The 27926-nt window shown below is 35.3% G+C and overlaps 4 protein-coding genes across 4 annotated transcripts in view; 3 read left to right on the top strand and 1 right to left on the bottom strand.

The window, feature by feature from the left end:
* Positions 1–1911, bottom strand: part of LOC111368671 — a 6875-nt gene extending 4964 nt beyond the window's left edge. Inside the window, exons 1-2 of the mRNA XM_022990053.1 lie at positions 1277–1911; positions 1133–1193 (exon numbers count right to left, since the gene is read on the bottom strand). Of these exons, the coding sequence (XP_022845821.1) occupies positions 1133–1193; positions 1277–1717 (502 nt within the window). The 5' untranslated portion in view covers positions 1718–1911. The remainder of the gene's footprint in view (positions 1–1132; positions 1194–1276) is intronic.
* Positions 1912–7830: 5919 nt separating this feature from the next.
* LOC111368670 (CBL-interacting serine/threonine-protein kinase 12-like) lies at positions 7831–9700 on the top strand. The gene has a single exon (XM_022990052.1). It carries the CDS (start codon positions 7985–7987, stop codon positions 9383–9385), a length of 1401 nt encoding a protein of 466 aa, XP_022845820.1. The 5' UTR covers positions 7831–7984; the 3' UTR covers positions 9386–9700.
* A 10451-nt stretch (positions 9701–20151) lies between these two features.
* On the top strand, positions 20152–20813 carry LOC111368669 (abscisic acid receptor PYL12-like). Its single transcript, XM_022990051.1, has one exon. The coding sequence runs from the start codon at positions 20211–20213 to the stop codon at positions 20811–20813; it is 603 nt and encodes a 200-aa protein (XP_022845819.1). The 5' UTR covers positions 20152–20210.
* A 5923-nt stretch (positions 20814–26736) lies between these two features.
* Positions 26737–27926, top strand: part of LOC111368292 (protein MALE DISCOVERER 1-like) — a 6785-nt gene continuing 5595 nt past the window's right edge. Inside the window, exons 1-2 of the mRNA XM_022989528.1 lie at positions 26737–27225; positions 27388–27878. Coding sequence (XP_022845296.1) covers positions 27779–27878 — 100 coding nt within the window. The 5' untranslated portion in view covers positions 26737–27225; positions 27388–27778. The remainder of the gene's footprint in view (positions 27226–27387; positions 27879–27926) is intronic.

Genomic DNA, 27926 nt, shown 5'->3' with positions numbered 1-27926 from the left:
GATGGCGGATTTACTTTCAAAAGCTATCTCTCATGCTATAGGCGAGAGAGAGAGAGAGAAAGAGGGGGGGGAGGGGGGGGGCGCAGAGGGAGAACATAAATTTACTTGTACCTTTGGCAAGCAATGGATCACTGGCTATGTCATGATATGAGAGGAGATATCAGGAGAGGAATAGTATTTTTCACAAGAACACTCAGGAGGGTCCTTTTGTCGTATATGTTAAAATAAGCCATTGTTTGAAAGACATATTTACAAAATAAATTTTTCTCAAACTCATTTTCGACCATACATTCTTTTAATAATACTCCCTCTGCCCATAAAGATTGGCTTGTTTCTCTTTTCCCACGGATTAAGAAAATATAATTAATTTAGTTGGAAATATAATATTTTTTCTTACATTTTTCCTAATATACCCCTACATTAAAGAATTGTTTAAATATGATTAGTTTATATTTGTTAATAACAATGTACATTGAAAAGGGACATATTAAAAAACTAAAAAATATCTAAACTTTCAATAGGAAAATGGATTACAATTTGGGACAGATGAAAAAGAAAATCAAGAATTATCTTTATGGGACGGCGGAAGTTTGATTTTGCAATGGATCCACAGCTTATCTTACTTTTTAACCACACATTCTCTTAAAAAAATCACTTTTCACAAAATCACTTCTAAAGAAATCAACATCACAGAAGGGCTAAATAATCGGGATGCATTAATTATTACACCTATGTTAGTTTTATCTTTGTATATAGCAGGGAGATTGTAAACACAATTGCATATACATTATAATAGAGTTCAATGGAAGAACTTAGTGGTACAACACAGTATTCTCAGTGGCCGAAGTGCAAAAGTCATGTAATTTACATGCAATCACTATGACGGTCACTGCCCATTAACAAGTACTTATATATTCTCTTTACTACTACTATATGTCAATTTGTAAAGTTCTATCTATTAAATCCTACCCCTCTAATAGCAAAATTATAATTTTCCTGAACTTCAAGAAGGTGTACTCAATGATACGTAATGCGTAAGACGTGATAAATAATCACAACTGATCAAATTCGAAGACAAATGCAAAAGACGTGATAAATAATCACAACTGATCAAATTCGAAGCCAAACATACCATTCGCCATTTGATGCTCCTCCCCATACTTTACCTGACCAGTTTCCATTATTTCACCTTCCTACAATTACAAGTCACCAACCAAAATTATGAAATTTAATAAGAACAAAACATTAACGAAGCCAAAGATATATAATTTTGTACCTCGGCTTCAGGGGACATTGCCACCTCGTCGTGCCCGTAATCCACTATATTAAACATATTTTTCTGAGACTGGACCGAATTCAAATCCGAACCAACATTCTGTTGCTGTTGTTGTTCAGGGGAAAAGAGAGGCGGCTGCTGCGAAGTTGTAGTTGCCGAAGAAGTGCCGCCAGAATAAAAGGTCTTATTGGGGGTAGAATTGTCATTCAGACCACCACGCTCCTCTTGTAGCCAAGGAGTATTTTCAGTGCCGGAATCAGAAGCAACCACACTGTTACTAACAGTGTCGTCCTCTTCTGCAGCGGCGTCGTTTATGGGATTTTCATCTTCTTCTTGCTCTTTTTCTTTAAGTTCTTCGAGGTCTTCCATTTCATCATCCTCCTCATCACCGTACATGGAGAGTAAAGCTATGCCCTCTGACGCTTTCTTCCCCGACGCCATCCCGAAAACGAAAACTAGGGTTTTTCGTATCTCTCAATTTCACACGTTTCTTGTCAGCTTCTGAATTGAGATTCAAGGAACGAAATTGACGATTGCAGGATTGAGAGTTTCGGATTTGAAATCTGGAACGCGAGGGCTTCGTGTGGGGGGTTCAAGATTTGGAAATTTTGTCACCAACATTTGCGTCCGATCATTATTTGCTATTCCAAGTTAAGGCCTGTTTTAGTAGATTATTTCTTCGTTAAAATGAAAAATAAGTTCATTATCTATCATATATTTGACATTTTATTTTTTATGTGGAATCAATAACGACTATATTTTTCATTTTAATTTTTAAAATAATGTGGCACAAACGGGAGCTAAAAAGCTTCTCATAGCGATGCGATGGTGGCAAAAAGATTCGCCTCTCCTCGCCTCGTCCCGTTTCGTCCCAAATGGGGCAAAAAAACCTACCTCAAAAGGGTTGGCGGGACAGGGCGAGGTAAGGCTAGATGGGGTGTCTCGTCACGAGGCATGGGGGTGGGGTGGGGCGAGGATGCCCTACCCCGAACGCGCCGCATGAAGAAAAAAAAATATTTTTAATTTTATTTCTAAACAATTCATTCATTGAAAAACTCATTTTTAATTTGTATTTTATACTTTAATAGTGACATAACTCGAAATTTTAAAAAAATTTAAAAATGTAAAAAAAATAAAAAAAATTAAACTTGACAACAAATGAGGCAAAAAGTTGCCCCATCCCCCTTGACACACTTCGCGTCCCACCCCACCTTAGACGGAACAAGTCGAGTTGGGAGCGCTCCACCTCGAACCCCCTTTGTTGCCATCCCTAACTCATAGCCTAAATGTAAAAAAAGTTGGGCCGTCCTATTTGAACAACCCCCTGGTTGTTTAGAGGGCTAAAAGAAAAATATATTTTAAAAAAAATGGAAATCAAACAAAGCCATAATCTACACATTCAAGTGGCATTGAGAGCAATAAAGATGAAGACAACATTTGACTTCCATTCTCAGATTGTGATGAGAAGAATTTTGTATCGTTATCAGATGAAATTTCACAAAATGTCCATTTTTATTTAGTCATTTGTAAAAATATTCATCATTGCAAAAATATCTAATTTGGAAGAATTTAGACCAAAATATCCTTATTAACAATTTATAATTTCACACCAAGACAAAAAATGGGCATTTTTGCGATACTGTCATTGGCCAATAAAGTTTTGTCACATAACCTGCCATATTTATTTCAAAAAGTATACATGTCAAATCACAATAACTACTATGTTTTTCCTTGATTCAGAAGTGTCGAGAATGACATTTTAAATATAGAGAAATGTCATGTTCAAAATGAAATATCATTCTAAACAAATAAAACGATGTTCAAATGTCGATAATGACATATGAAATGTCAATAAATATTATTTTAATGTAGCTGCTCATAGAAGCCACTTCTCAAAATTCGTGACAAATAGATAAAAAAATCAAATGTCGAGAATAAAATTTAAAACGTCGAGAATATCATTTCAAAATGTAGCTTTTCATTAAGGGCATAATAGACAAGTTGGCACTAATTCAAATAAGTGAACAATTTTCAACTCATACCCTTAAAATTGCACATTCTTAAAAATGTCCATCATTATTATTGTCGGAAACATTTTTTGACGTCCCATCGCCAAAGAAAATCGTGCCGAGAAAATTGTTACCAAAACAAGGTGAGTTCTTGCAAGTAATAGTGGAAGATGGATTTGTTAACCTAAAAAATGTATCAACAGGTGTCGTTCACAACAATATACACGTAGACTTACTCCTCAATATACTAATTACAAACTTAGGCCCATGTTCGATTAATGATCTAACATGTTTAAATAAACGGACAAGGTAACAACATGTAAAAGAATAATAAATAGAACAATGAACGGGTCCTTTGTAGGGAAAGATATGCAATGCTTTTTTATATATCTAAAAATCTATTATTCAAAATGTTACAAAAACAGCTATTTATAGTGACCAGGCAGATGTGGTCACTGTCGGATCGGATTCACGTGGCCTGATTTGCTAAACCTTGGTGTCACATCATCCTACCTCACATTAATTACATTGATAAACATTTGACAAGGGGTCAGCCATCCTACATTTCTAAACTGACATTCCTAACATCTATTTAATAAGAACATCACATCAATTAATCCTAAAGATATGACTATCGAACACTCTTCCGGGAATTATGGACTTCTGATGTTAAGGGGTTTGGCAGAAAGAAGTAACCCCACCTCGAATGAACAAGAGTGGACACCACTTTCGGAGAATTTCAGTACTATGATCTTGTAATGAAAGCACTTCCATAATTCTTCCTTTATCCTTAATCGAATGCCATGTGTATGCGCATGGGGCCTCCACGTGGTCACATTATATGTGGACAATAATAGGATCCCTTCTTCAAACTCTTCTGTTGGCTAGACCCAACCCCATGGAAACACCCACCCCACAACTTTAACTCCATTGATATTGCATCGGTCACCATTTCTCCTCCAAGAAATATTACTGGATTATTTAGTAATAAGAAGGCTCTGATGAACAAGGAATTTGGGTTCTCGTGAATTTGGGGGGTTTTTCAATTTCAGTTTGATTTGAAACAATCTTGATTTGGGATTCCATTGATGAGAAATTGATTTAGGGAAAGAAATGGATTTTGATTTGACTATGAAGAATGGAGGAAGTTTAATATTTGACGAAGAAAAAAAAAAAGAACGATTCTAACCTACTAAAGAAAAATTTGCTGGTTGAATCTACAGTCACTTTCTAAGCTGTCAAATTTTAATACCGTTAGATGCCAAGTAAGATTTTTATCTGCCATGTGAATTCTTTTGTCCAAGATGGATGGAACTGATATGGACGTTGGATGGATAACCTTGTTTAAATGTGGGTGAACAATGAGTAAACTTTTAATTTTGGATGAATAAGTAGTAATCGAAAGTAAATATTGATGATTGATTATCTAATTAACTCTTTGGAATTTAGTGGCCACCGGGTGTACTAATAGCAAGTCGGTTTAATCCGATGTCACTTCTCTCAGGTATTAGTCTCCCCAATCTACCCTGATTTCAAATAAAGGCATAGTTTTGGAAGTTGTATGGATTTCTTTTGAACGCCACAGAACAAAATAAAATTTGAGAATAGGGAGAGGAAGGGAGCGTTTATTCAACCTCCTATGACTTTTACTCTTAGCAAAACTAGTTGACCTCAAAGTTTAAATGATTCTAAATTTAACTAGATTACATATCTGTCCACCTATATAGTTCTTGCACAGTTAAGACAATATTATAATGCTCTGTTGTCATGAAAGGGGTGCAAAGATCTTGTGCTCTCCAACGTCAAATCAATATATTGAATTTGGGCGTGGAAAGACAATTTGACAGTATTGATTATAGTATATTTTGCCTACCTTGGTTGGGATCTTACGATGAGAATTTATAGGATAGCAAAATGTATATCTCCACCATCTTGACGAGTTCTTTCCAGCTCATGAGTTGACAAGGACGAGTGATCAACCCATCACATCATTTACACAAAGTGGGTAATTTGATGGGGTCTCTTTTGCCTAAGCCTCTTATAACTTTGGGTAATTTGATGGGGTCCAATATGCTCGCGTCCCCTTATAATCTTTCCTTCAATAGCAATCATCAGAGCGCACTGACCTACTTCATACTACAGTATTCGATCTATTCATTTATTCTTACTTATTGTGATGATAAGTAATATGATCTTTACGATTGATGGCACGTGACACATCCTACACATGAGAGTTTTGTTGATACTTGACATTTGCTATTAGATTTTACACGATAGAATATTTTTGGGTTACTGTCTCACACCTGTCCACTTGTTTGTGCATTTTCCCTCCCAAGCCTAATGAGGCACTCAGAATGCTCGGGGACCTAGCTTGGGCTTACACTCAAGGCATCACATCTTTTGAAATCCCCTCAGTTCTGAAGGTTTTGATCAAGGGTTCTTCAAGTGATGCCTCATTCCTGTTGCTAGTGCCCTAGTGTTGGGCTAGTTTAGGCACGAGGGTAGGCCTCATCACTGATAGCAGGAACTATAATGAAAGGAATTTTTTGCAATTGAAAAAAAAAAATAAAGTATGAAAGGCCTTTTGCAACGTTTCCGCGCATTTTGTAGTTTTCAATATAATCGTAGAGTACACGTATACGACAATAGATAATGCATGTTGCAAAAGATTGTAATGCTCATTGTCGTTAATGTTTCAGTAACGTTCATTTCACGTTGCTTTTAATATTTTAGCAAGTTCATTGAACGTTGTCGATAATATTTTAACAACATACAGTGCTTGTTGTTGTTAATGTTTTAGCAAAGTTCATTGTCATTAATGTTTTAGAAACAAAAATGCACAAAAAAATAATAAAAAAATAAAAAAATTTAACAGCAACGGAATGCAAACATTATAAAATGACACATTAGCAACATTCGTTAAAATACATTGTCAAAAGTCAATTTAGTTAACCAACAATAACGTACACTCACTAACTCTTGCCGTAGACTTTTTTTAACATGTAGTCAAAGAATGCTACCTTTTACATAATGTCGACGACTCTTTTTCTTGTAATGAGGGCTTGGGCTGCGAAGTTCATCGGCCTCGACTTGTCTACGTAAGCCTAGTTTACACGTGGCTTTTATATAGCATCAACTCATAGTTGCCCCTATATGTCATCTATTTGGGTTTCACAAAATATCGGGACTATTTTAATCCAACAAGTTCATACTATGCAAATAATATCCAAACATGTATCTTAGACATACGTTAAACATCCAAAGTAATCAATGTCAACCTACTCTATATTTTAATCCAACACGTTCATGCACAGCAGAAATATGCGCTTAAAACGTATGCAAATGCAGGTGACGACCTGACAATGATGTCACGAAACAGAACGTGATGCCTTTGCTTCGGCAATTAGCTATTGCCGCCCCCCTTTCCCTCAGAATTCAGATACACACCACAACTTCGCATGCATTTCCGAATTAACAGCTGGAGTACAATTAGTAAATGTGCATCGCCTATATAAATTATTCTTGCTTGGTTTCAATGATTACGTGCCTCCGAATGAGCACCGTCATTTGGGTTTGGAGTTTGACTTTAACATTAGTGTTGCTGCCTTATCTTCAACCATCCGGAGACTTGTATTTGGATAGCCATCAAGAATGCCACACCTTGATCACGTCAGATTGATTTGGAAAATAAGTCAATTTTAGAGACAAAATATATTGTTTTGGTAATAAAAAGACGGTCATTACTTGGAGGAAGTCTATTTAAGAAGAAACGAAATTGAAATAATTATGTATAAAATTAATTTCGTCAAAAAATGCTTAATCATTTTGTTGATGTATTATTATGTTTAATAATGAGAACAAAGAACAAAGAACGAATAGTTCGTAAATTATTTTTTTATTAAAAAAACAATAATATTAGTTGAACGTAGTAAAATTATATAAGTCATTTTTTTAAAATATATTTTTCTTAATTTTTATTCAAGTTTTTTACAACACAAAACGATTACATGCACTTAAAGCAGAATAATTTATTTTTTTTCCTTCTCCTAGAAATTTTAATTTTTAATTGACACGGATTAATGATATATTTAGTTTGCTAAATCAACTATAATCAAATAAATGTGCAGAACTCATTTGTACTTATTTCGAAGCTTCGGATCTAGATTCAATTTTTCCTATTAAAATGAAGGTAACATACTAACATTGATCTTTACAATGAAAAGGACCAATTTCGCATCAAAATACAGGCGACGATTTATATGCCAAAAATTAAACATTAGACACCATTTACACATTGATAGCAAAGATTAGGGATCATATGCGCCAACTTCCCTTCCACGGACAAGTTTTGAAATCAAACGTGGTCGCTCGACCGGACACGGAATCTTCACTCCTTTATGAATAGAATAAGATAGCCGTTAAAGTCAAGATCTCATCACCGTTATTTAACGCCAGCTGTCACACTTTAAAAGGATTTGTTTTTTACATTCGAGCCCTCATCGTCAAGACGCCGTTAACGTCCGTTTCTTATAAAGTGTACTTCGTCCCCCAAACTTTATGGACCTCACAGAAACGCAAACCACCAGCTCAACCCTAGAAGCCCCCACCCCCGCATGGCGGAACCGCCACTCGCACAATAGGACCTTTTCTTCATAGAATTTGAAATTGGAATTTTCGATTTTGGAAGAAGCTTGAATCCATGGCTGCTGCTGCACCAACGGCAACAAGAAGTGCAAAACAGAAAGAAATCCAGGGGTTGTTATTAGGGAGGTATGAAATCGGGAAACTTTTGGGCCACGGGACGTTTGCGAAGGTTTATCATGCCAGGAATGTTAAAACGGGCGAAAACGTGGCGATCAAGGTCATAGACAAGGAGAAGATCCTTAAGATTGGCCTTATAGCGCATATCAAACGTGAGATCTCGATATTGCGAAGAGTGCGGCATCCGAATATCGTACAATTGTTTGAGGTTATGGCAACTAAGTCGAAAATATTTTTCGTTATGGAGTATGTAAAAGGAGGTGAATTGTTTAACAAGGTTGCAAAAGGCAGGCTGAAGGAAGAGGTTGCGAGGAAGTATTTCCAGCAGTTGATTTCCGCGGTGGCGTTTTGCCATGCCCGGGGGGTGTATCATCGGGATTTGAAGCCGGAGAATATTTTACTGGATGAGGATGGGAATTTAAAGGTTTCTGATTTCGGCCTCAGTGCTATATCTGAACAGATAAAGCAGGATGGCCTTTTCCACACTTTTTGTGGGACTCCGGCATATGTGGCGCCGGAGGTTTTGGCACGGAAAGGGTATGATGCAGCCAAAGTCGATATTTGGTCGTGTGGGGTGATACTCTTTGTGTTGATGGCAGGCCACTTGCCATTTCATGATCAAAATATCATGGCTATGTACAAAAAGATATATAAAGGTGAATTTAGATGTCCAAGATGGTTTACACCGGAATTGATTCGATTATTAAGCCGTTTGCTTGATACAAATCCAGAAACCCGGATCACAATCCCGGAAATTATGAACAACAAATGGTTCAAAAGGGGTTTTAAGCACGTGAAGTTTTATATTGAGGATGATAAATTGTGCAGTGTTAACGATGATGAGAATGATGATATGGAGTCTTTATCTGATCAGTCATTGTCTGAGTCGGAGTCTGAATTGGATACCCGAAAGAGGTTTGCTAGACTTCCGAGGCCTGCTAGTTTGAATGCATTTGATATTATTTCTTTTTCGCGTGGTTTTGACTTGTCTGGATTGTTTGAAGAGGGGTCAGATGGGGCAAGGTTTGTTTCAGGGGCACCTGTTTCAAATATTATATCAAAATTGGAGGAAATAGCGAAGGTAGTGAGCTTTTCAGTTAGGAAAAAGGACTGCAGAGTGAGTTTGGAAGGTTCAAGGGAGGGTGTGAGAGGGCCATTGACAATTGCAGCTGAGATATTTGAATTGACACCATCACTGAGGGTTGTGGAGGTGAAGAAGAAAGGAGGGGATAGAGTAGAGTATGAGGAGTTCTGTAACCGGGAACTGAAGCCGGGGTTACAAAGCCTCGCGCCTGCAACTGCCGCTGATTCTTCATATTTACCTTCAGACACAGAGTAGATATAGAGAGAAGGGGAAAAGGGTTTGCTCTTTTTTTCTCTCTTTTACAATCTTGTGTGGCTGTTGTATGTAACTGTTTCCGTTACATTTTTTTCTTTGGCCGATATACATTGGATTTTGCTAAGTAGGTAAGCTCAAATGTTGTCTGATCTTGTGTTTTACTCTTCGGTTTTAGACGTTTAGGAGGTCATGTAAAACCGTCTAAATAATGAAATACACAGTTGTACTCTAATGTTTTCTCCTTCCACTTCGAGTGACTTGTTTTTCTCTTCCTCAGTTATTTCTGATAACGAGGTAAAAGTGCCTTCTTCTTGACTGTACTATTTAACTGCCCGTCAATTGCCAAATGCAGATGCTATAAAAGATATTTAGTAGTTTTTGACGTCTTTATATATACATAAATGCACTAATGTATATGCAGATGTCAAATCTATACATTATAGATTGTCAAACTTTAGAATTCCTATGCTGTGTCTCGATACTTTTTTTTTTTTAAAATGACCGTGAGTGTTCGGGCTAGCTTTACGCTCCTCAACTAATCCCACGGAGTCTGAAGTTTATAGCCGGATACTCTCGTCAATGGCCCTAAGGGGACTCAAACTGATGACCACTGAGGAGCAAATTGAAGGCCTGATCATTGATCTATCCTTAGGATTACGGTTTCGATACTGGAGGTACCTTGTCCAGTACCTTTATACAACTCATTTTAAAAAGGAAATTCTTGACAAAATATGCCCTTTAAAGAAGAGTCATGCATTAACTAGTCCTGCGTGTACTGTGTTGGGACTTGGCTTTTAGCAGGAGTAGAATATAAAGCTTATCAACATGAGATAGAGGGCAACAACTTCAATGAGGCTATAAATCCAAGATTGGTTGGACCAACATTTAGAACTGAGATGTATACCAACCTGCAAATTGGTTTATGCACTACCTATGATGATTGATATGATTCTCCTCTAACACCTGCATTTGATACTTTTTATAAGTTTTGAAGATCGTATCAAAAGTAGGTGTGAGAGTGGAACATATTCTTGGGTTTGAAATTTTTTTGCAACTGATGCAGGGGAGAGAGCTATATCCCCAAATCACAAGATATGGACTCCACCATTAATGGCTTTATCATACTTTTGACAGTGTTTTGTCTACTAAATCGATGCAAGGCTTGCTAAGGAGGAAAATGTCCATGGACGAGTCTGTCTTATGGATTTTTCATTATATCTGCATTCTCTTCTTGTTTTATATTGGCTCTTAATTCCATCTGGGATCATTATTTTCCTTCGGCTTTTGGTTTAATTAACAAGTTTGTGCTCCCCCTTCCCAATCAGAAACCAACTGGACAGAGACTGAAATTTAGTAATTCTATCACCATTAATACCGGGAACACTTACATTTTCGATCAAGAAATAGATTGTGAGCCATTAGGATTTTCTCCAATACAAAATTAGCAGATAATTGTTACACACTGCGCAAAATTCTAGCAATCGTTGCAAGCCTTTTGGACACTTCGGCAACTTAGGGCATCTTCAACCATTGCACCATTTTTTGGTGAAAAGTTGCTCCAATGCAACACCAAACTTTGCACCATTTTGGTGAAAAATGGTGTACCATTTTGGTGTAAAGTTTAAAATGTCTCTTTTGCCCTTATTTAACATTTCTCAAATAAATTTATTAAGGGTATTTATGTCATTTGTGCTATATATTTTTTAATACAATAAATTTTTTTATTAATATTAATATTATTTGCATTTAAAATAAATTTTAAATGTAAGATATAATAATTAACAAATTAATTAAAAGATGAAAACAATTTAAAATACATCAAACACGATTATTTATTAAAATTAACACGAAATATATTAAATAACGACATACATACGATAATCTAATTTTATTTAAAAAAAAAAAAAGGATACATAAAAAGGTGCATAGTTCAAATCGACATTTTCAGGAATTCCTTGCTCGTCATAGACAAATCTGTTGAAAAATAATAGCAAATAATAGTGTTACCGTAATTTATATTTGGGTAGAGTAACGACGTTTGGATGGTTTTGAACGGTCGAGGCAAGAGTTCGACTCTTTCTCTTTAAAACGATAATACCCCGCACTGGTACTAACGGTATTGCAGCACTCGTTTCCCAAGATACAACGACCTCGTCTTGTAATAGTAGTACTCCAAATTACAGGACCCGACGAACCCGTAAAGTTTAGATCTCTCCACACACACTAGATGGCTGAAATGCACGAAAAGTAATTTTCGAGAACTGAATTATAAAAACAGAAATTATGCAAGGACAAATAGATAATTTCGGGAGAGTAAAAAATTAATTCTGATTTTTGGAATGAATAAAAATCGGAGTATGGGGGCCTATTTATAGATGTTGAAAGATTGTGTCCCAACAGACACAACTGTCGAAAAGTTATGTCCAAAAGACACAAACTGTTTGGACAGTCAACCGCCACTTTGGACAGTCAACCGTCACTTGGACAGTCGACAGTCAACCGCCACAACCTGCTAAATTCTAGAAGCACCGTCACCACATGTCACACACAGAAAATTCCGGGAAGAAAAAAATAACATAAAATATATTATTATTATAATAATAAAATAATATAATTAAATGTTATTTTACTAAAAAATATATATCATCTTGGCCCAAGCCCAAGACCCGTGACCGTGACCGTGCCGTGCCGAGCCGAGCCGGCCGGTAGGACGGACGGCGGCGGCGCGCGCGTGTGGGTTTTGGCTTAACCTACTAGCATGTAGGTTCTCTCCCCCTCAAAGACTATTGGTACCCCTTGGGGCCCAAACCCAAGTCTCAAACTTGAGCTATATAAGGTGGTTTATATTCTTCTAGTTTTCCTATGTGGGATTAATATTTTCCAATTTCCCACCTATTTTATGTCAACATCAAGTGGGCATCTTTTGGCCTTAATTTCTCATTCACCCTAAATTGATTTTGAGAAAATAAATATACCATATTAATCTACTCATGGAGTAGACATTCGGTCAAAGAAATCTTATTTCCGATTAACAGGACCCACTAAATTAATTGGTCAAAAATTGGTCAAACCAACTAATTAGAATCAATTTTTCCAACAATCCCCCACATGAATGGTAATTAATGCAGTAGACTATGCAAACCCTATAGAGAGATCAGGCGGAATGTTATCGCATCTGGATAAGTACCTTATGGGTTTGAACCTTCCGTAGTAGAATACTATCGGATTTACTTGGCTAATAGTGAACGCGGTGTCTTGAACTGTCAGCTGTTTTTGTAAATCAAGACAATAGTGTCAACACAATAACCTTCCTAACATTTTCGAGTTCTCACTGTTGTGTTCATTTTGGCCCTGAACAACTCTTGGATTTCATAAGTGCTTTAGAGAATTCAAGCCTTTGAAACATTCTCATAAAAGCGGCCACACTTCACACTCGTATAGGTGATCTCCTATTAAGAGTACCTACCGTACTCCACTTAGGTAGTCCAAGATATAGAAATCATTAAAAGTATAACTTAACCTAAAACTTTCTGCAGATAGCACTTCCTTATCATAGGAATGGGTAGGAGTTAACTCTGAAATGCTTATTGAATCTTCATAACTTAGTTTTCCCATTGAACCAAGATTTTGGGATCTCCAGTCAGCAAGGTTGGGTTACCATTACAAAGATTCTTATGTAGTAGGCTTTAAGCCCATTCCCCTTAATAGGTAGTATACTTGATCTTTTGGTAAGCTTTTGGTAAGTGGATCTGCCAGATTTTCTCTAGACTTTACATAATCTATGAAAATAATACCATTTGAGATCAACTGCTTAACTGTATTATGTCTTCGACGTATATGTCGAGACTTACCATTATACATACTACTTTGTGCTCTACCGATAGCCGACTGACTATCACAATGTATACTAATTGCAGGCACAGGCTTAGGCCAACATGGAATATCCTCTAAAAAATTTCGAATCCATTCTGCTTCCTCTCCAGCTTTATCTAAAGCTATGAATTCAAATTCCATTGTGGATCGAGCTATACATGTTTGTTTAGAGGATTTCCAAGATACAGCCGCACCACCAATGGTAAAAATATACCCACTAGTGAATTTTGAGTCTTTTGTATCTGATATCCAATTAGCATCACTGTATCCTTTTAATACAGCTGGATATCTCGTATAATGTAATCCAACATTTGAGGTGTATCGTAGATATCTTAAAACCCTTACCAGTGCTTTCCAATGGTCATTATTTGGATTACTTGTATATCTACTAAGTTTGTTTACTGCATATGCAATATCCGGACGAGTGTAGTTTGTAATATACATTAGACTGCCTATTATCCGAGAGTATTCTAATTGAGATACGGGTTCGCCTTTATGTTTGGCCAAATGTAGACTTAAATCTATTGATGTTTTAACTGGACTTTCATCATACATATTAAACTTTTTAAGTACAGTCTCAATATAGTGAGATTGAGACATTACAAGTCCCTCAGATGTTTTAAGAATTTTAATTCCTAATATTACATCTGCAATACCCATATCTTTCATGTCAAAATATTTTGTCAACATTTTCTTGGTATTTGTTATCATATCATAACTACTACCCACAATTAGCATGTCATCAACGTATAGACATACAATTATATATGCATTAGGAGTGGTTTTAATATAAACACATTTATCACATTCGTTAATCTTAAAACTATTTGACAACATAATTTTGTCAAATTTTGCATGCCATTGTTTTGGCGCTTGTTTTACTCCATATAATGACTTGACGAGTCTACACATCTTTTTCTCCTGTCCAGGAGCGATGAACTCTTCGGGTTGTTCCATGTAAATTTCTTCTTCTAGCTCACCATTTAAGAAAGCTGTTTTGACGTTTATCTGATGGATTTCCAAATTATGCAATGCTGCGATTGCAATTAATACTCTAATTGATGTTATCCTTGTCACAGGTGAGTATGTATCGAAAAAATCAAGGCCTTTCTTTTGTTTGAATCCTTTAGCTACCAATCTGACCTTGTATTTATCAACTGATCCATCAGTCTTTAATTTCCTTTTGAAAATTCATTTACAACCTAATGGTTTATTACTAGGTGGGAGATCTACCAATTCCCAGGTATGATTCAGCATAATAGAATCAATTTCACTATTGATAGCCTCTTTCCAGAATGGAGTTTTTGTACTAGACATTGCTTCATTGAATGTCCTAGGCTCATTTTCTAACATATAAGTTAAAAAATCTGGACCAAAAGATGTAGATGTTTTGGTTCTTTTGCTGCGTCTTGGTTCTTCATCACTTTGAGGATTACTAATCGCACAATCATAAGTTCATTTTTGCGGGCTTATTTCTTTCCTGTCTTTACAGGGAAACTTGTCCTCAAAAAATACAGTATTCCTAGATTCAATAATAGTATTTTCATGTATATCCGGAATGTCAGACTTATGTACGAGGAACCGATAAGCACTACTGTTATTAGCATATCCAATGAATATGCAATCGATAGTTTTAGGTCCTATTTTAATTTGTTTAGGCTTTGGTATCTGTACCTTAGCCAAACACCCCCACACTTTTAAGTATTTGTACGAAGGTTTATGACCTTTCCATACCTCATAAGGAGTTTCGTGAACCTTTGTGTGGTACTTTATTTAGAATGTGGTTAGCTGAGAGAATTGCTTCCCCCCACAAATTCTGTGGTAAACCAGAACTAACCAACATAGCGTTCATCATCTCTTTTAGAGTGCGATTTTTGCGTTCCCCAATACCGTTTAATTGAGGTGAATAAGGAGCTGTAGTTTGATGAATAATCTCAGAATCTGAACAAAATTCATCAAACGGTGCTCCATATTCCCCACCTCTATCACTACGAACAATTTTTATTCGTTTGTTTAGTTGATTCTCAATCTCATTCTTGTACTGTTTAAATGCTTCTAAAACCTCGTCTTTACTCCTTAACAAAAAGACATAACAATACCTTGTGCAATCATCTATAAAAGTAATAAAATACTTTTTACCTCCTCTAGTTTGCACAAACTTTAAATCACAAATATCACTGTGAATTAATTCTAGAGGATTCGAGTTCCTTTCAATTGAATGAAACGGTGTTTTTGCTAATTTAGCATCTACACATGTTTCGCATCGATGATTTTGATCAAAGGACAGTGAAGGTAATAAATCTAAACTTACTAATCTTCGTAATATATTAACATTTACATGTCCTAACCTATCGTGCCATAAGTTAGAAGACTCAATCAAGTAAGTAGAAGATTTATTTTTATTAATATCAAAATCACGGAGTACAGGCATTACATTCAATTTGAATAGCCCATTGGCTAAGTACTCTTTGCCTACAAACATTCCATTTTTGGTGAGTACAAACTTGTCAGATTCAAATACCAGCCTAAACCCATTCTTGCTTAAAAGAGCTCCGAATACCAAGTTTTTGCGAATATCGGGAACATGCAGCACATCGATGAGTGTTACTTCTTTCCCTGATATCATCTTCAGCACTACTTTACTTAGACCAATAACTTTTGATGTTGCTGAGTTGCCCATGAAGAGTTGTCATCCATTGATAGGAGTATAAGATGAAAATATCTTCTTATCCGCACAAACGTGACGAATAGCGCCAGTATCAACGAACCATTCTCTCGGATTATCCACGATGTTTGCTTCAAATACAACATCCGAGAGCATTAGTTCGGACACTCCGTTAGACAGCTTGTCTTATTCAGTCAAGTGCACTTGGTCCTTTTTGTCTTGCTTTTTCTGCCGGCAGTCCTTTGTAATATGACCAAGTTTACTGCAGTTATAGCAATCTCCTTTGAATTTCTTGGCCTTGCTCTTTTGCTTGCTATTATTCGGGTGCTTCCTTTTCTTGCTAGTATTTGGTCCACCAAGTTGACTTTAGCCTCCATTTGCTGCTTTCCAGACTTCTTTTCAGCATTTCGATTGTCTTCCTCAATTCTTAATCTAACAATCAAATCTTCAAGTCCCATTTCCTTGCATTTATGTTTCAGGTAGTTCTTGAAATCTTTCCACGTTGGTGGTAATTTTTCGATAATTACAGCTATCTGAAATGGTTCACAGAGTTTCATGCCTTCTGCATGTATATCGTGCAAGATAAGTTGTATCTCTTGGACTTGAGTCATTATTGTTTTAGAATCTACCATTTTGAAGTCCAGGAATTTGCCTACAACGAATTTCTTCAATCCGGCATCTTCTGTTTTGTACTTCTTTTCCAATGACTCCCATAGTAATTTAGCCGTTTTGACGGAACAGTTACGTTGTATAGTGTGCTGTCAAGGCAATTGAGGATGTAATTTCTGCACAAGAAGTCACTATGACTCCAAGCATCAAATGCTGCTCGTTTTTGAGAATCTGTTTCCTTCTCCTCAACAATTGGAGCATTTTCTTTCAAGATTTTGACTAGATTCAGAGCGTGAGATAGAACAACATTTTCTGTTGCCATCTTTTAAAATCCACTCCCGTGAATTTTTCCGGTTTCTCCCTGTAAGCATTGTTAGGGGGTACGACGGACGTACTAGGGGGTACAACAGACGTACTACTACTTGCCATTATCGTTTTAAGATTGTTGAAAAATAATAGCAAATAATAGTGTTACCATAATTTATATTTGGACAGAGTAACGACGTTTGGATAGTTTTGAACGGTCGAGGCAAGAGTTTGACTCTTTCTCCTTAAAACGATAATGCCCCGCACTAGTACTAACGGTATTGCAGCACTCGTTTCCCAAGATACAATGACCTCGTCTTGTAATAGTAGTACTCCAAATTACAAGACCCGACGAACCCGTAAAGTTTAGATCTCTCCACACACACTAGATAACTGAAATGCACGAAAAGTAATTTTCGAGGACTGAATTATAAAACCAGAAATTATACAAGGACAAAGGGATAATTTCGGGAGAGTAGAAAATCAATTCTGATTTTTGGAATGAATAAAAATCGGGGTATGGGGGCCTATTTATAGATGTTGAAAGATTGTGTCCCAACAGACACAGCTACCGAAAAGTTATGTCCAAAAGACACAAACTGTTTTGACAGTCAACCGCCACGTTGGACAGTCAACCGTCACTTGGACAGTCGACAGTCAACCGCCACAACTTGCTAAATTCTAGAAGCACCGTTACCACGTGTCACACACAGAAAATTTGGGGAAGAAAAAAAATAACATAAAATATATTATTATTATAATAATAAAATAATATAATTAATTGTTATTTTACCAAAAAATATATATCAGTTTGGTCCAAGCCCAAGACCCGTGGCCCGTGACCGTGCTGAGCTGAGCCGGCCGGTAGGACGGATGGCGACGACGGCGCGCGCGCGTGGGCTTTGACTTAACCTACTAGCATGTAGGTTCTCTCCTCCTCAAAAACTATTGGTACCCCTTGGGGTCCAAACCCAAGTCTCAAACTTGAACTATATAAGGTGGTTTATATTCTTCTAGTTTTCCTATGTGTGATTGGTATTTTTCAATTTCCCACCTATTTTATTTCAACATCAAATGGGCATCTTTTGGCCTTAATTTCTCATTCACCCTAAATTGGTTTTGAGAAAATAAATATACCATATTAATCTACTCATGGAATAGAACACATTCGGCCAAAGAAATCTTATTTTCGATTAACGGGACCCACTAAATTAATTGGTCAAAAATTGATCAAACCAACTAATCAGAACCAATTTTTCCAACAAAATCAAGGATAAAAATACTCACATTGCACTTTGAAATACATTAATTGATCATTTGTGGGATGAACATATGAATTATGAGAATTAAATTGCAAAAATTTAGCGACTTCGTAATATCGTCTATCCAAATTCGAAATGCATTGTATTATTTTCTGATGTCATGATTTCATATTTTCGTTGTTGTAATATTTTTATTAATTGTTCTATGTTTTTTATATTTATTAGTGAATTTAATCTTTTCCGTAATTTAACGTAATTATTTATTTAGTAATTTATGTATTTATGAAAGTATTAAATGAATAATATTCCAAATAAATAAATTATAAAGAATAAAAAAAGTGAAAAAAATGGTTAAACACTGTTCATTTGGTGTAATAGTTGGAGATGAATTTTAATTTGATGCAATATTCAATATAAAATTTGATGTAAAATGATATAAAATTTGGTACAGAATTAGAAATGGCTTAGGATTACCAAATAGGGTGTCAGAAAATGATTAACATAGACGACCTCAATAATGAGGCTCAATTTGCTTAACCGTTTGTAGATTATTTTCCTGGCTTTCTTGTACGCAATGAGGGAGTAGGTGGAGACGACGTATTATCTGGTTACTTCTGCTTGAATTTATATACTGCCATGGCCCGTACGGCTTTGTCGATTCCTTGTCCTTTTCCTTTCCTTTTCTTTCTCTTCAAATTTTGTTAGCTTTAATATCCATTTTGGTCATTTTCTGCACTTTTTTTTTTTTTTACTTTTTTGTCTTTTTCTTTTTAACATTCAAGTACCTTCAAAAAGTAAAATTGGTTTTCTAATTCTTGGTGGGAATTGACAAATGGTTTGTACGTTGCGACATGATCATATTGTGCTTGGAAAACGACAATTCACTTTGGCCTGTTCGGCCCCCATTTTGTTGAAATAAAAATGGGTGTAATAGTATTTTTTTTTTTAAAAATGAGTGGTTAAAAAAGAATTTTTTTTGATTTACGTGATATTATTTTATGAAATATTGTGTGGTTGAAAATAGAAAAAATAAAAATAAAATGTAATGAAATAAAATGAAAATTAAGATACATTTTTTTTCAGAACTCATTTTCAATCATATATTTTTTTACAAAATAACATTATAAGTAAATTCAAATTTGTTTTTTATCTTTTAGTCACACATTATCTAAAAAATTACGATTTTTAAATACATTTTCTCCCAAAATCAAATGGAGTCCAAATGCATGCTCAGTTGTAACATAGCTCACTTTTAAAACCTGCTTCATAGAAAATCATTATCAATGTGTAAGTTTTTTAAGCCACAAACAATAATTTTGTTTTTATTTTTGGCCCTACAACAAAGTTGTGACTTGTGGTTACTATTTGTTTTTAATTAGTGACGTGTTTGATAATATCTAGTATTTAGTATACCGACATATCAAATATGCGAATATAAATGGACCCCATAACGGGCATAATCATATAAGAGTAATAATCGGATTTTTTAGATAATGTGTGGTTAAAAGTAGAGAAAAAAAATTATATTTACTTACACAATTATTTTATTGAGAGAATATATAATTTGAAAATGAGTTTTTGAGAATGTGGCTCAAGCGTGATCTCAATTTCAAGTACAGATTCTCTCAATTAAATGATTTTTAAACATAAATTTAAAATTTTTCTGTGCGTTTTTTTTTTTTTTTTTTTGGGAAAAAAAATCTGTTTTCCAGAAAATTGAGTGTAAAAAGTCAAGAGGTAATTTTTAATATATTCCAGTGTAGACAGTTAGCCACCGACATAGAAGATAAAGATTGCCGAAAAACGAAAGAAGACAAAATAAAAGCAAATCCTCAGAATACATGTTCGATTTTTAAGGCGGTCTCTTTTTCAGCCATGGCGCCTAAGTAGTTATTAACCTCCTTTCCATCCCCAAAATTCTGATACCGTATTCAAGACACGTTTCACCCGTTAATTTCTATTTCATTACATTTTATTTTTTTCCTCTTTTATTTTTAACTACACAATCTTTCATACAATAATATTACACGTAAATCGAAAATTTTTCTTTCTCTTCTAACCACTCATTTTAAAAAAAAAAAACTATTTCACCCATTTACATTTCTACAAAATGGGCCAAATGCATAACAAACGGAGCCAGCAAAAAATTCAGAACCTGCTTAACGCACTGGAGAATATGACGGGCCGATACCACACCCACCCTGTCTCCCCAAACCAGTGCACTTCCTCTGTGATTCAAACGATAGACGCCCCACTCTCTCTAGTATGGTCTTTGGTTCGGGAATTCGACAACCCACAAGCCTACAAGCGGTTCATCAAGACCTGCAATATGATTGCTGGACAAGGCTGCGCCGGAAGTGTACGGGAGGTCACAGTTATCTCTGGCCTGCCTGCCGGAAACAGCACGGAAAGGCTGGATTTTCTTGACGATAATTTGCATGTTATGGTGTTTAGTATAATTGGAGGGGATCATAAGCTTGTGAATTATCAGTCTACCACTACTTTGCATGAGGAGAATACAGGAAAGAGAAGTGGCTGTGGTAGTGGTAGGGACAAGACAGTGGTGATTGAGTCGTACGTTGCGGATATTCCTGTTGATAGTTGTAAGGAAGATACTTGCCTGTTTGCTGATACTATAATAGGGTGTAATCTTAAATCCCTAGCCAAGATCACGGAGAAGATGGCTTGCAGGATTGTTTCATCAGAAATTTAGAGTTCCCCACACTTATTTTCTTCAAGTCTTCTTGACTTGATTTTAATTTTTAATTTTTTTTTACCCTGGGGTTGTGAATTAATGCATATTTCTATCAGTGCTTTTGCTTTTTTTCCCTTTCGTTCCCCGGTAAGGTGAAGTGGGTTTTGGAGGTCAATTGAGACCCATTGAAGGATCTTGCTTTGTTGCAACTGCTAGAAAGCTTAAGCAGGATTTAACCTCCATATAAGTATTAATTTCAACATTAGACGTGCTCGTACAGAGGTGTGTAAACTTTTTCTTACTTGATAGTTGAACGAGTATCATTTTTATTTAAATTCTATGAGATGAGTTCTATACTTATATCTCAAGCCCACAACTATTCCCTTTACCTTAAAAGAAAGGATGTCAACATTACTATTCATCTTGAGATAGAGTTTTCACACTAAATTGATTTCTACTGTAGTTGAATTTGCTCAGCATTATTTTTCCACCGAAAAGAGGCTTTAATTATTTCTACTGTTCATCCACAAAAATGAAATTAATGCGATTGTTTTATTGTTTTCCATTGTTGACTTAAACAAGTCATTTACTGTAACTCTTACCGTAGTAAAAATCAATATGCTAGTAACTATTCATTCAGGACGTATTTTACTTTTCCATTTTACCCTCAAATTTTTGTGAAGTTTTTACTCTTGTACAAGTCTACTGAGCCCACATCTGCAAAATTTGTGGCAAGCAAGGGGACAACAACTGCAGCCGCCAAAAAAAATTGCTTGAAATGTCCAAAATATCCTTGAGATGGTGTAAAATTTTAAAAATTAAAGGATATCATGGTATTTTCATCAAAGTCTTTGATTTACATGTTTAGAAAGTTAAAAATTGCTGCAAAATAGTGGTTTTTTCTATATATTTTTTTCCTACTTTTGTCCATTCCTTTTTGCAATATCTATAAAAAATATATACTACTTTTGTCCATTCCTTCATCTCTCCTGAGAGATGCCTAAATTTTTTTTCCTACACTCTAAAAATGAATATGCCATTTAAAATTCATTTGTGAATTATTTTCATTTTCTCATTTTATCCTTCTTTCTTATTTTAATTTATCAACTTAATTAATATATCGCTACTACTATAAAATTAATTTTTTAAATAACTTAATAAAATTTTTGACATCATTTAGAAAATGTCTTAATAAACTTTTAAATTATTTTTAGTGTCAAAAGAGACATCATTTAAAAAATTAAAAATTTTGATAACAAGCTAACTTTAAAAATTCATCGATGAGTATACGGTAGTCGAATTCATAATATTCTATATTCACTCGATACTTCTCTCTCGTGAATACTCAATACTTCGTTCAACGTGCTTCTCTCTCGTGAATACTCAATACTCAAGTAACTCAACACACTAATATCACCTTCAAGAAAATTCAAGCCATGCATTGCATGGCCACAAACTAGTAATCTACAAAAGATTTTACCTAAATATAGACAAAAATGAGTTGGGAAAACAATTCTTTTTGGCGCCTTCAATTGCATGCCCTACTCATAGGTTAAATGACCTTATCGAGTATGATTGATGGATTTTATCCTTGTTCACCAGCTTATTGCAACTGTGAATTTAGTGTTACCTAATATCACTTCACTTATTCGAAAACTTCATATGATGTAGGTATGTCAATGAGCTAAGACGAGTCGACTCACTAGGCGAAACTCCAGGCTCGAGCTCGGTTCGAGTAAAATGCTGTGAACTTTTTTTGAGTCCTAGCCGAGCCAAGCTGAGCTTTTGGCTTGGGCCTTACCAAGCTAAGTCAGGCTATTTTTTAGCTGCCTTGCGATAGCAGATTTGCTAAAGCTGACTGTTAAGTTAGCAAATCTGCTGCCAATAAAGTTGTAAACAATAGAGGATTTGCTGTCGGCAGCAAATATGTGTTTATAATTTTTTTTTGCTATCAATTTTTTTATTTAACTAACCGGCTTGTGTAGAAATGGCCCGAGCTTGAGCCCAGACCCTAAAATGGGGCTTGGCTTGTTGTCTCCGAGCCACAAGTCAAGCCTGTGTAGACTTTTTCCCAACCGAGCCACATACCACTTGAGTCGTTGAGCCAAATTTATATCCCTAATATGATGCATTGTCTACATAGGCCACAATCTATGCCAAACCTTTTGCAGTCAAATCATGCTACTCATAAGGCATCTATCTATCACAACTCAAGGTCTTACTATTAGAATATTTGACGAAATTCCTAAAAAATATATAGGATATCTCTTCCATTTTCGTACTTCAAAATGAGAATCTCCTTTCATGAGTTTTTTAATTGTCACTTGCGAGGCTCGTTTCAATTTATATACGATAAACAATTTCAACTACCTTTTATTTGTTAAACAAGGAAATGTTTGGTTGTGGTTGTGGCTGAGGCTGGATTAAATTGGTTGGGATGGGTAAGCTAGGTTGGGGAATGACGTCGGGTAGGATAGTGATTATCCTATTGGCTTGTTGTAGCAGATGATTCGCAAGAAAAGAACGACAGAAAACGCTCAAAAAACCAGAGAAAAGACTCTGAATTCAACTCAATATTATTAATAATGCAGAATCATGAAAACTAACCCACAAGCCAGGTTAAAAAGCTGCGAATACGAAATTATGGGAAAATTGCCAAAAATGGCAAAATTTCAAAATTATACCAAACTAAAATATTAAGTAAAAGAAGTAAGTTGCCAAAAATTTGGCTCAATTCGAGTTTTCTAACATATGGAAAAAAAGAAACGAAATATTACCATAAATAGTAAAAAAATAACTTAAAATTGAATTTGGAAAGGAAAACAGTGAATTTTGTGCTAGAAATTGACGTCCACCGAGCATAGCTAGGTGGCCACGACGTGCGCGCCGAAGAGAGCTTTCCGAATTGAGGTCATAATAGCGATTCCAATAACCGTAGCCAAAGTTATGGTCAAATTATCAAAAACGCGTCAAATTCTCTCAATTAAGGAAATAATTGTGATTCACTTTCCATCTTTGGTCCTATCCGCCATCTTATGGTATCTCAGCGCCATCATCGTGCTATCTAACAAATCAGCGTCACTCGACTCGAATCCTCCTGCATCAGGGAAGGTGAAATAAGTAAATTCTTCTTCTTCTTTATAACATTTCTTATTTTACCTTTTTTTTTATTCAAAGAGAAGGACAAATATGACATTTAATTACTCAAAATGACAAGTTTTATAACGTAATTGAAATGTGGGATGAATTTTGGTAAAAAAGAAAGAAAGAAAAGATCTAGGATAAATTTATTCTGCTTCACAAAGTTGACGACGGAGGTGCAAAATTTCCTTGGAAATGTTTATATTACTATCTCATGATCATTTTGAGTTTGAGGCCGGCAAGTGAAGAGAGTGGAGCCTACTCAAACTTGACACTGCGGGCCCCTCACCACCACCCAAAAGGAACTCCGGTGATTAACCTCCTTAGACGTCTTCCCATAAAGGACCAAAATTTGGTGTAAAATGCTCTCCAATATACGACTATTCACTTACACCGAATTTGAGAATTTTCAATAATTTTCATTTTGCCATTCGTTTCCCTTTACAACAAATGTTTAATTTCATCTATATCATTTTTTCATATTTTAGAATTAATATATTTTAATTGATTTATAATTATTTTAATGTGATGGTTAGATTTATTTAACATTTATTTTAAATTCTAATCAATTAATTTTAATAAATAATAATTATGGAATACAATAAATTAAAATTGTTAATTAAAAAATCAAAAGTTACAAATTTGATACTTGATAAATGATAAATTTGTACTAGAACAACATAAATATCTTTAAAACATAAATTAAAGTACAATAAAACATTAAATAATACACTAATTTAGATAAATAAGTGACAAAACAAGTTTTCATTTTCATTATATGTAATTTTTTTTTGCGTGTTCAATGTAATTTTTATAATTTGCGATATTATGTTTAATGTGTTTTTTTTTTTTCAATTTATTAATAAATGCAATATTTTGGTTCATTAAATATAATTTCTAATTTAATAATTTTTAATATAATATAATTTGTAATTAAATAATTCAAAATAAAATTTGATGTAACCATTGGAGAGGTCACACCATCAAATTTAGTGTTCCTCATTTAAGACGCCCTTATGAAATTTTAATTTTAAGCAAAAAGGTGTAATAAATAAATGTTATTTACTAAACTCGACTAATAGTGAATTACTTATGTCATCTAACTTGGCATAATGTTAAAAGTTGCTCGAGTATAAACTCATCTAACTATCCAAAATGATTGAAATGTATTAACCCATCCATTTATAAAGACATCGAAATTAAAAATAAAAGGTCTAAATTTTATCCCCTATTTGAGTCACATTATTTTTGAAAAGGGTTGTATGAGTGACAATCCCTTCAGTGTATTGATGGAAAATGTGATTAAAAAATAAGAAAATTTTTGAATTTTCGTGTAATACTATTTCATTGAAAAATGTATGATTAAAATAATATCAAATCACTATTTAAAATTTGGGAAGAGTTCACATCTCAGGTGTTAAGTTTACCCCAAATAAAAAATCAGATAGATACTTTAAAAATTCAAAAATCAGGTTTATATTTAATTAATTAAAATATTTATTAAATGAAGATAATAAAGTCACAATTACATAATTAATTGTCACATATTCATAATTATAGATCACAGGTTTATTTATTGGTCACATATCGTCAAATTAATTGATAACAAAATTATTTCGTGGTCACAAATAAAAAATTTTGTTGATCACATATCATTTCGAAGTCACGGGTCATTCAAATTACAAGTCACATTATATCTATGGGTCACATATGTCACTGTTTATCGATCACAAATTATTTTTTAGTCACAGACATCTAATTTTTGGTCATGAATGCCTAATTATCGGTCACATATGCCTATTGTCGGTCACAGATGCCCCCACTCATCACTTCCACCGCAACAATCACTACCGACATCATCATCAACAACACAACAATGATTCGACACCCCCGCCTCCAAAACCACCATCACCTCACCAACATGAGCATCGCTACCCCCTGCCACCACCATTATGAGCACCACCGTGTCGATAACACCACCACAAAATAACGCCCGCAGCACACCACCCGCAGCACACTACTACCAACACCATTTCCTTTATCTCTATTTACACCACCCGCAACCACCACCCCCACCAAAGAATCCACAAGCCTACCACCACCACCATTTAAAAAATGCAATAAAACATGCCGAAAAATCACACCAACACGGCAACACCACACCACGAACATCACCGTTCATAACAACATCACAACACGCCCACCACCACACCATATCTGAACCCGTCGTGAAGCGAAGCCATTCACATAGCTTTCATCACAAAACAACACCTCTTTAACCCAATCAGTGCTCGGTGGCATCGTGGCGCGCGTAGTTGCATGTGCTGCTCTGAGTGGCTCACAAAAATCAGAGCAAGACGTATCTCCGACGGCGTCTTCTTCCGGCTCATCTTCGTGCAGTAACGACGTTCCTACGCAGAGGTCATCATCGCACCCCTTGCAGCCTTCGCCACTCTTCTTTGCAGCGGCGCTAGTCTCACAACGGCTTCGACGCCGTTGGTGACTGATCTCCTATGGCGATTTGTTATAGAGAGAAGGAAGAGATTATAGAGTGAGAAAGGAAGTGACGGGATTGAATTGGGGAATTGATTAGGATTTTTAATTGAATTGATTGAATCAACTATATATAATACTTGATGTTTGCATAGATAAATTTCATCCCTGAATTTTGAATTTGAACTTTTAAATGTCTAGTTCTATGTAATTTCCTCTTAATTTTTTTTTTTCAAATAATGTAGTTCAAATAGGGCCTTATTTCACATTAAAAATGAATTCTTCTAGAAAAAATCTGGATAATAGAAAATTGTTACCTAGCTAGAAAGAACCTTTCACGTTCTCAATCGGGGTTATAACGGCATGACTGAATACATAAAAAGAACTTGGGGAAAACGAGAGAATTTTCTATTTCAATTTTCGTTTGTTGTGGGTGCCTGCAGTTTGAGGGGTGTAAGGGAAAGTTAAAGAAGCAATGTGTTTTGGAGAGAGAAATGTTTTTCCTTTTCCCTTCTTTCAGAGAAAAGATGGTCGAAGAGAGTTTCCTCCTCTGAGATCATCCTGAAAAGGGCAGTGAAGAAAAAAAATTTAAAAAAGTCACAAACAAACCCGAAAATTTCATTTTTATTAATTATTTCACATCTATTTTTTCTTTCAAGCTGCCATATTTGAGTGTCAACTACAAGATTCATCGGCCACCTTTTCTGTCCTCTACATTGTTTTGGAAAAGGATTTCAAATCGCTAAAGAATTTATTTTTGCCATCATCGACTTCCATTTTATGCGTCCTTCAAATGGTGATTTTTTAGATATTATATCCTTTCGCTTTTTCTATATGTCGCTTGTTCCTATGGTTATTCTTTTTGTTATGATTCTGTTTTGGCTTGTGGATTGCGCTGGTTTTTTTGTCATTTAGAGGAATCATAATTGTTAACTTTGGTACTTTTTCTGCATTTCAGCTAAAATTTGAATCTTGGGGATAATTCGCCGAGCCAGGTTATGCAATTGTTGGTGAAACCAGAGCTGTTATATTCCTAAATTTAAATATTATTGAGAATGAGAGACCTCGATTCTGTCAATATGTTCAAGAGTGTTGATATAGATTCTTTTCTTCGCTATATAGATTAGGCCTAGCGATGAGTTTGTGCCATATGATTATCTTGCTTTTGTAAGATTAAAATTTTGTTGTCTGGTTGCCTGATTGGTTTTGTTTCCTAGTAATTTATAATTGCTCGAAGGTTAATTTTGCTCCAGGAAGCTGACGATTTTGTTTATCGCATTGTAAAGAATTCTAGCTGTTGGTAGAAACTGTAATTGCCTCAACTGGTGCGACTTATTTTTCGACAAGCTATGAGGGTTAGCTGGACCACTTATGGAATGCAGTTATCATGTATCCCTCTCTTGATTATTGTTCTACAAATTCATGGGTGTTTGTCGCTCAATTTTGAAGGTAATAATGGTTCCCCCCCCCCCCCCCCCCCCCCCCACCCTGCCAAAT

Source organism: Olea europaea, chromosome 19 (assembly GCF_002742605.1).
Source record: "Olea europaea var. sylvestris chromosome 19, O_europaea_v1, whole genome shotgun sequence".
Classification (NCBI taxonomy): Eukaryota; Viridiplantae; Streptophyta; class Magnoliopsida; order Lamiales; family Oleaceae; genus Olea; species Olea europaea.
Note: the sequence above shows the minus strand (reverse complement) of the source record. Positions and strands in the feature narration are given on the sequence as shown.

What these genes read in the sequence shown, in the direction of transcription:
- LOC111368670 (XM_022990052.1), top strand. Translation starts at nt 7,985, where the DNA reads ATGGCTGCTGCTGCACCAACGGCAACAAGAAGTGCAAAACAGAAAGAA.
- LOC111368669 (XM_022990051.1), top strand. Translation starts at nt 20,211, where the DNA reads ATGGGCCAAATGCATAACAAACGGAGCCAGCAAAAAATTCAGAACCTG.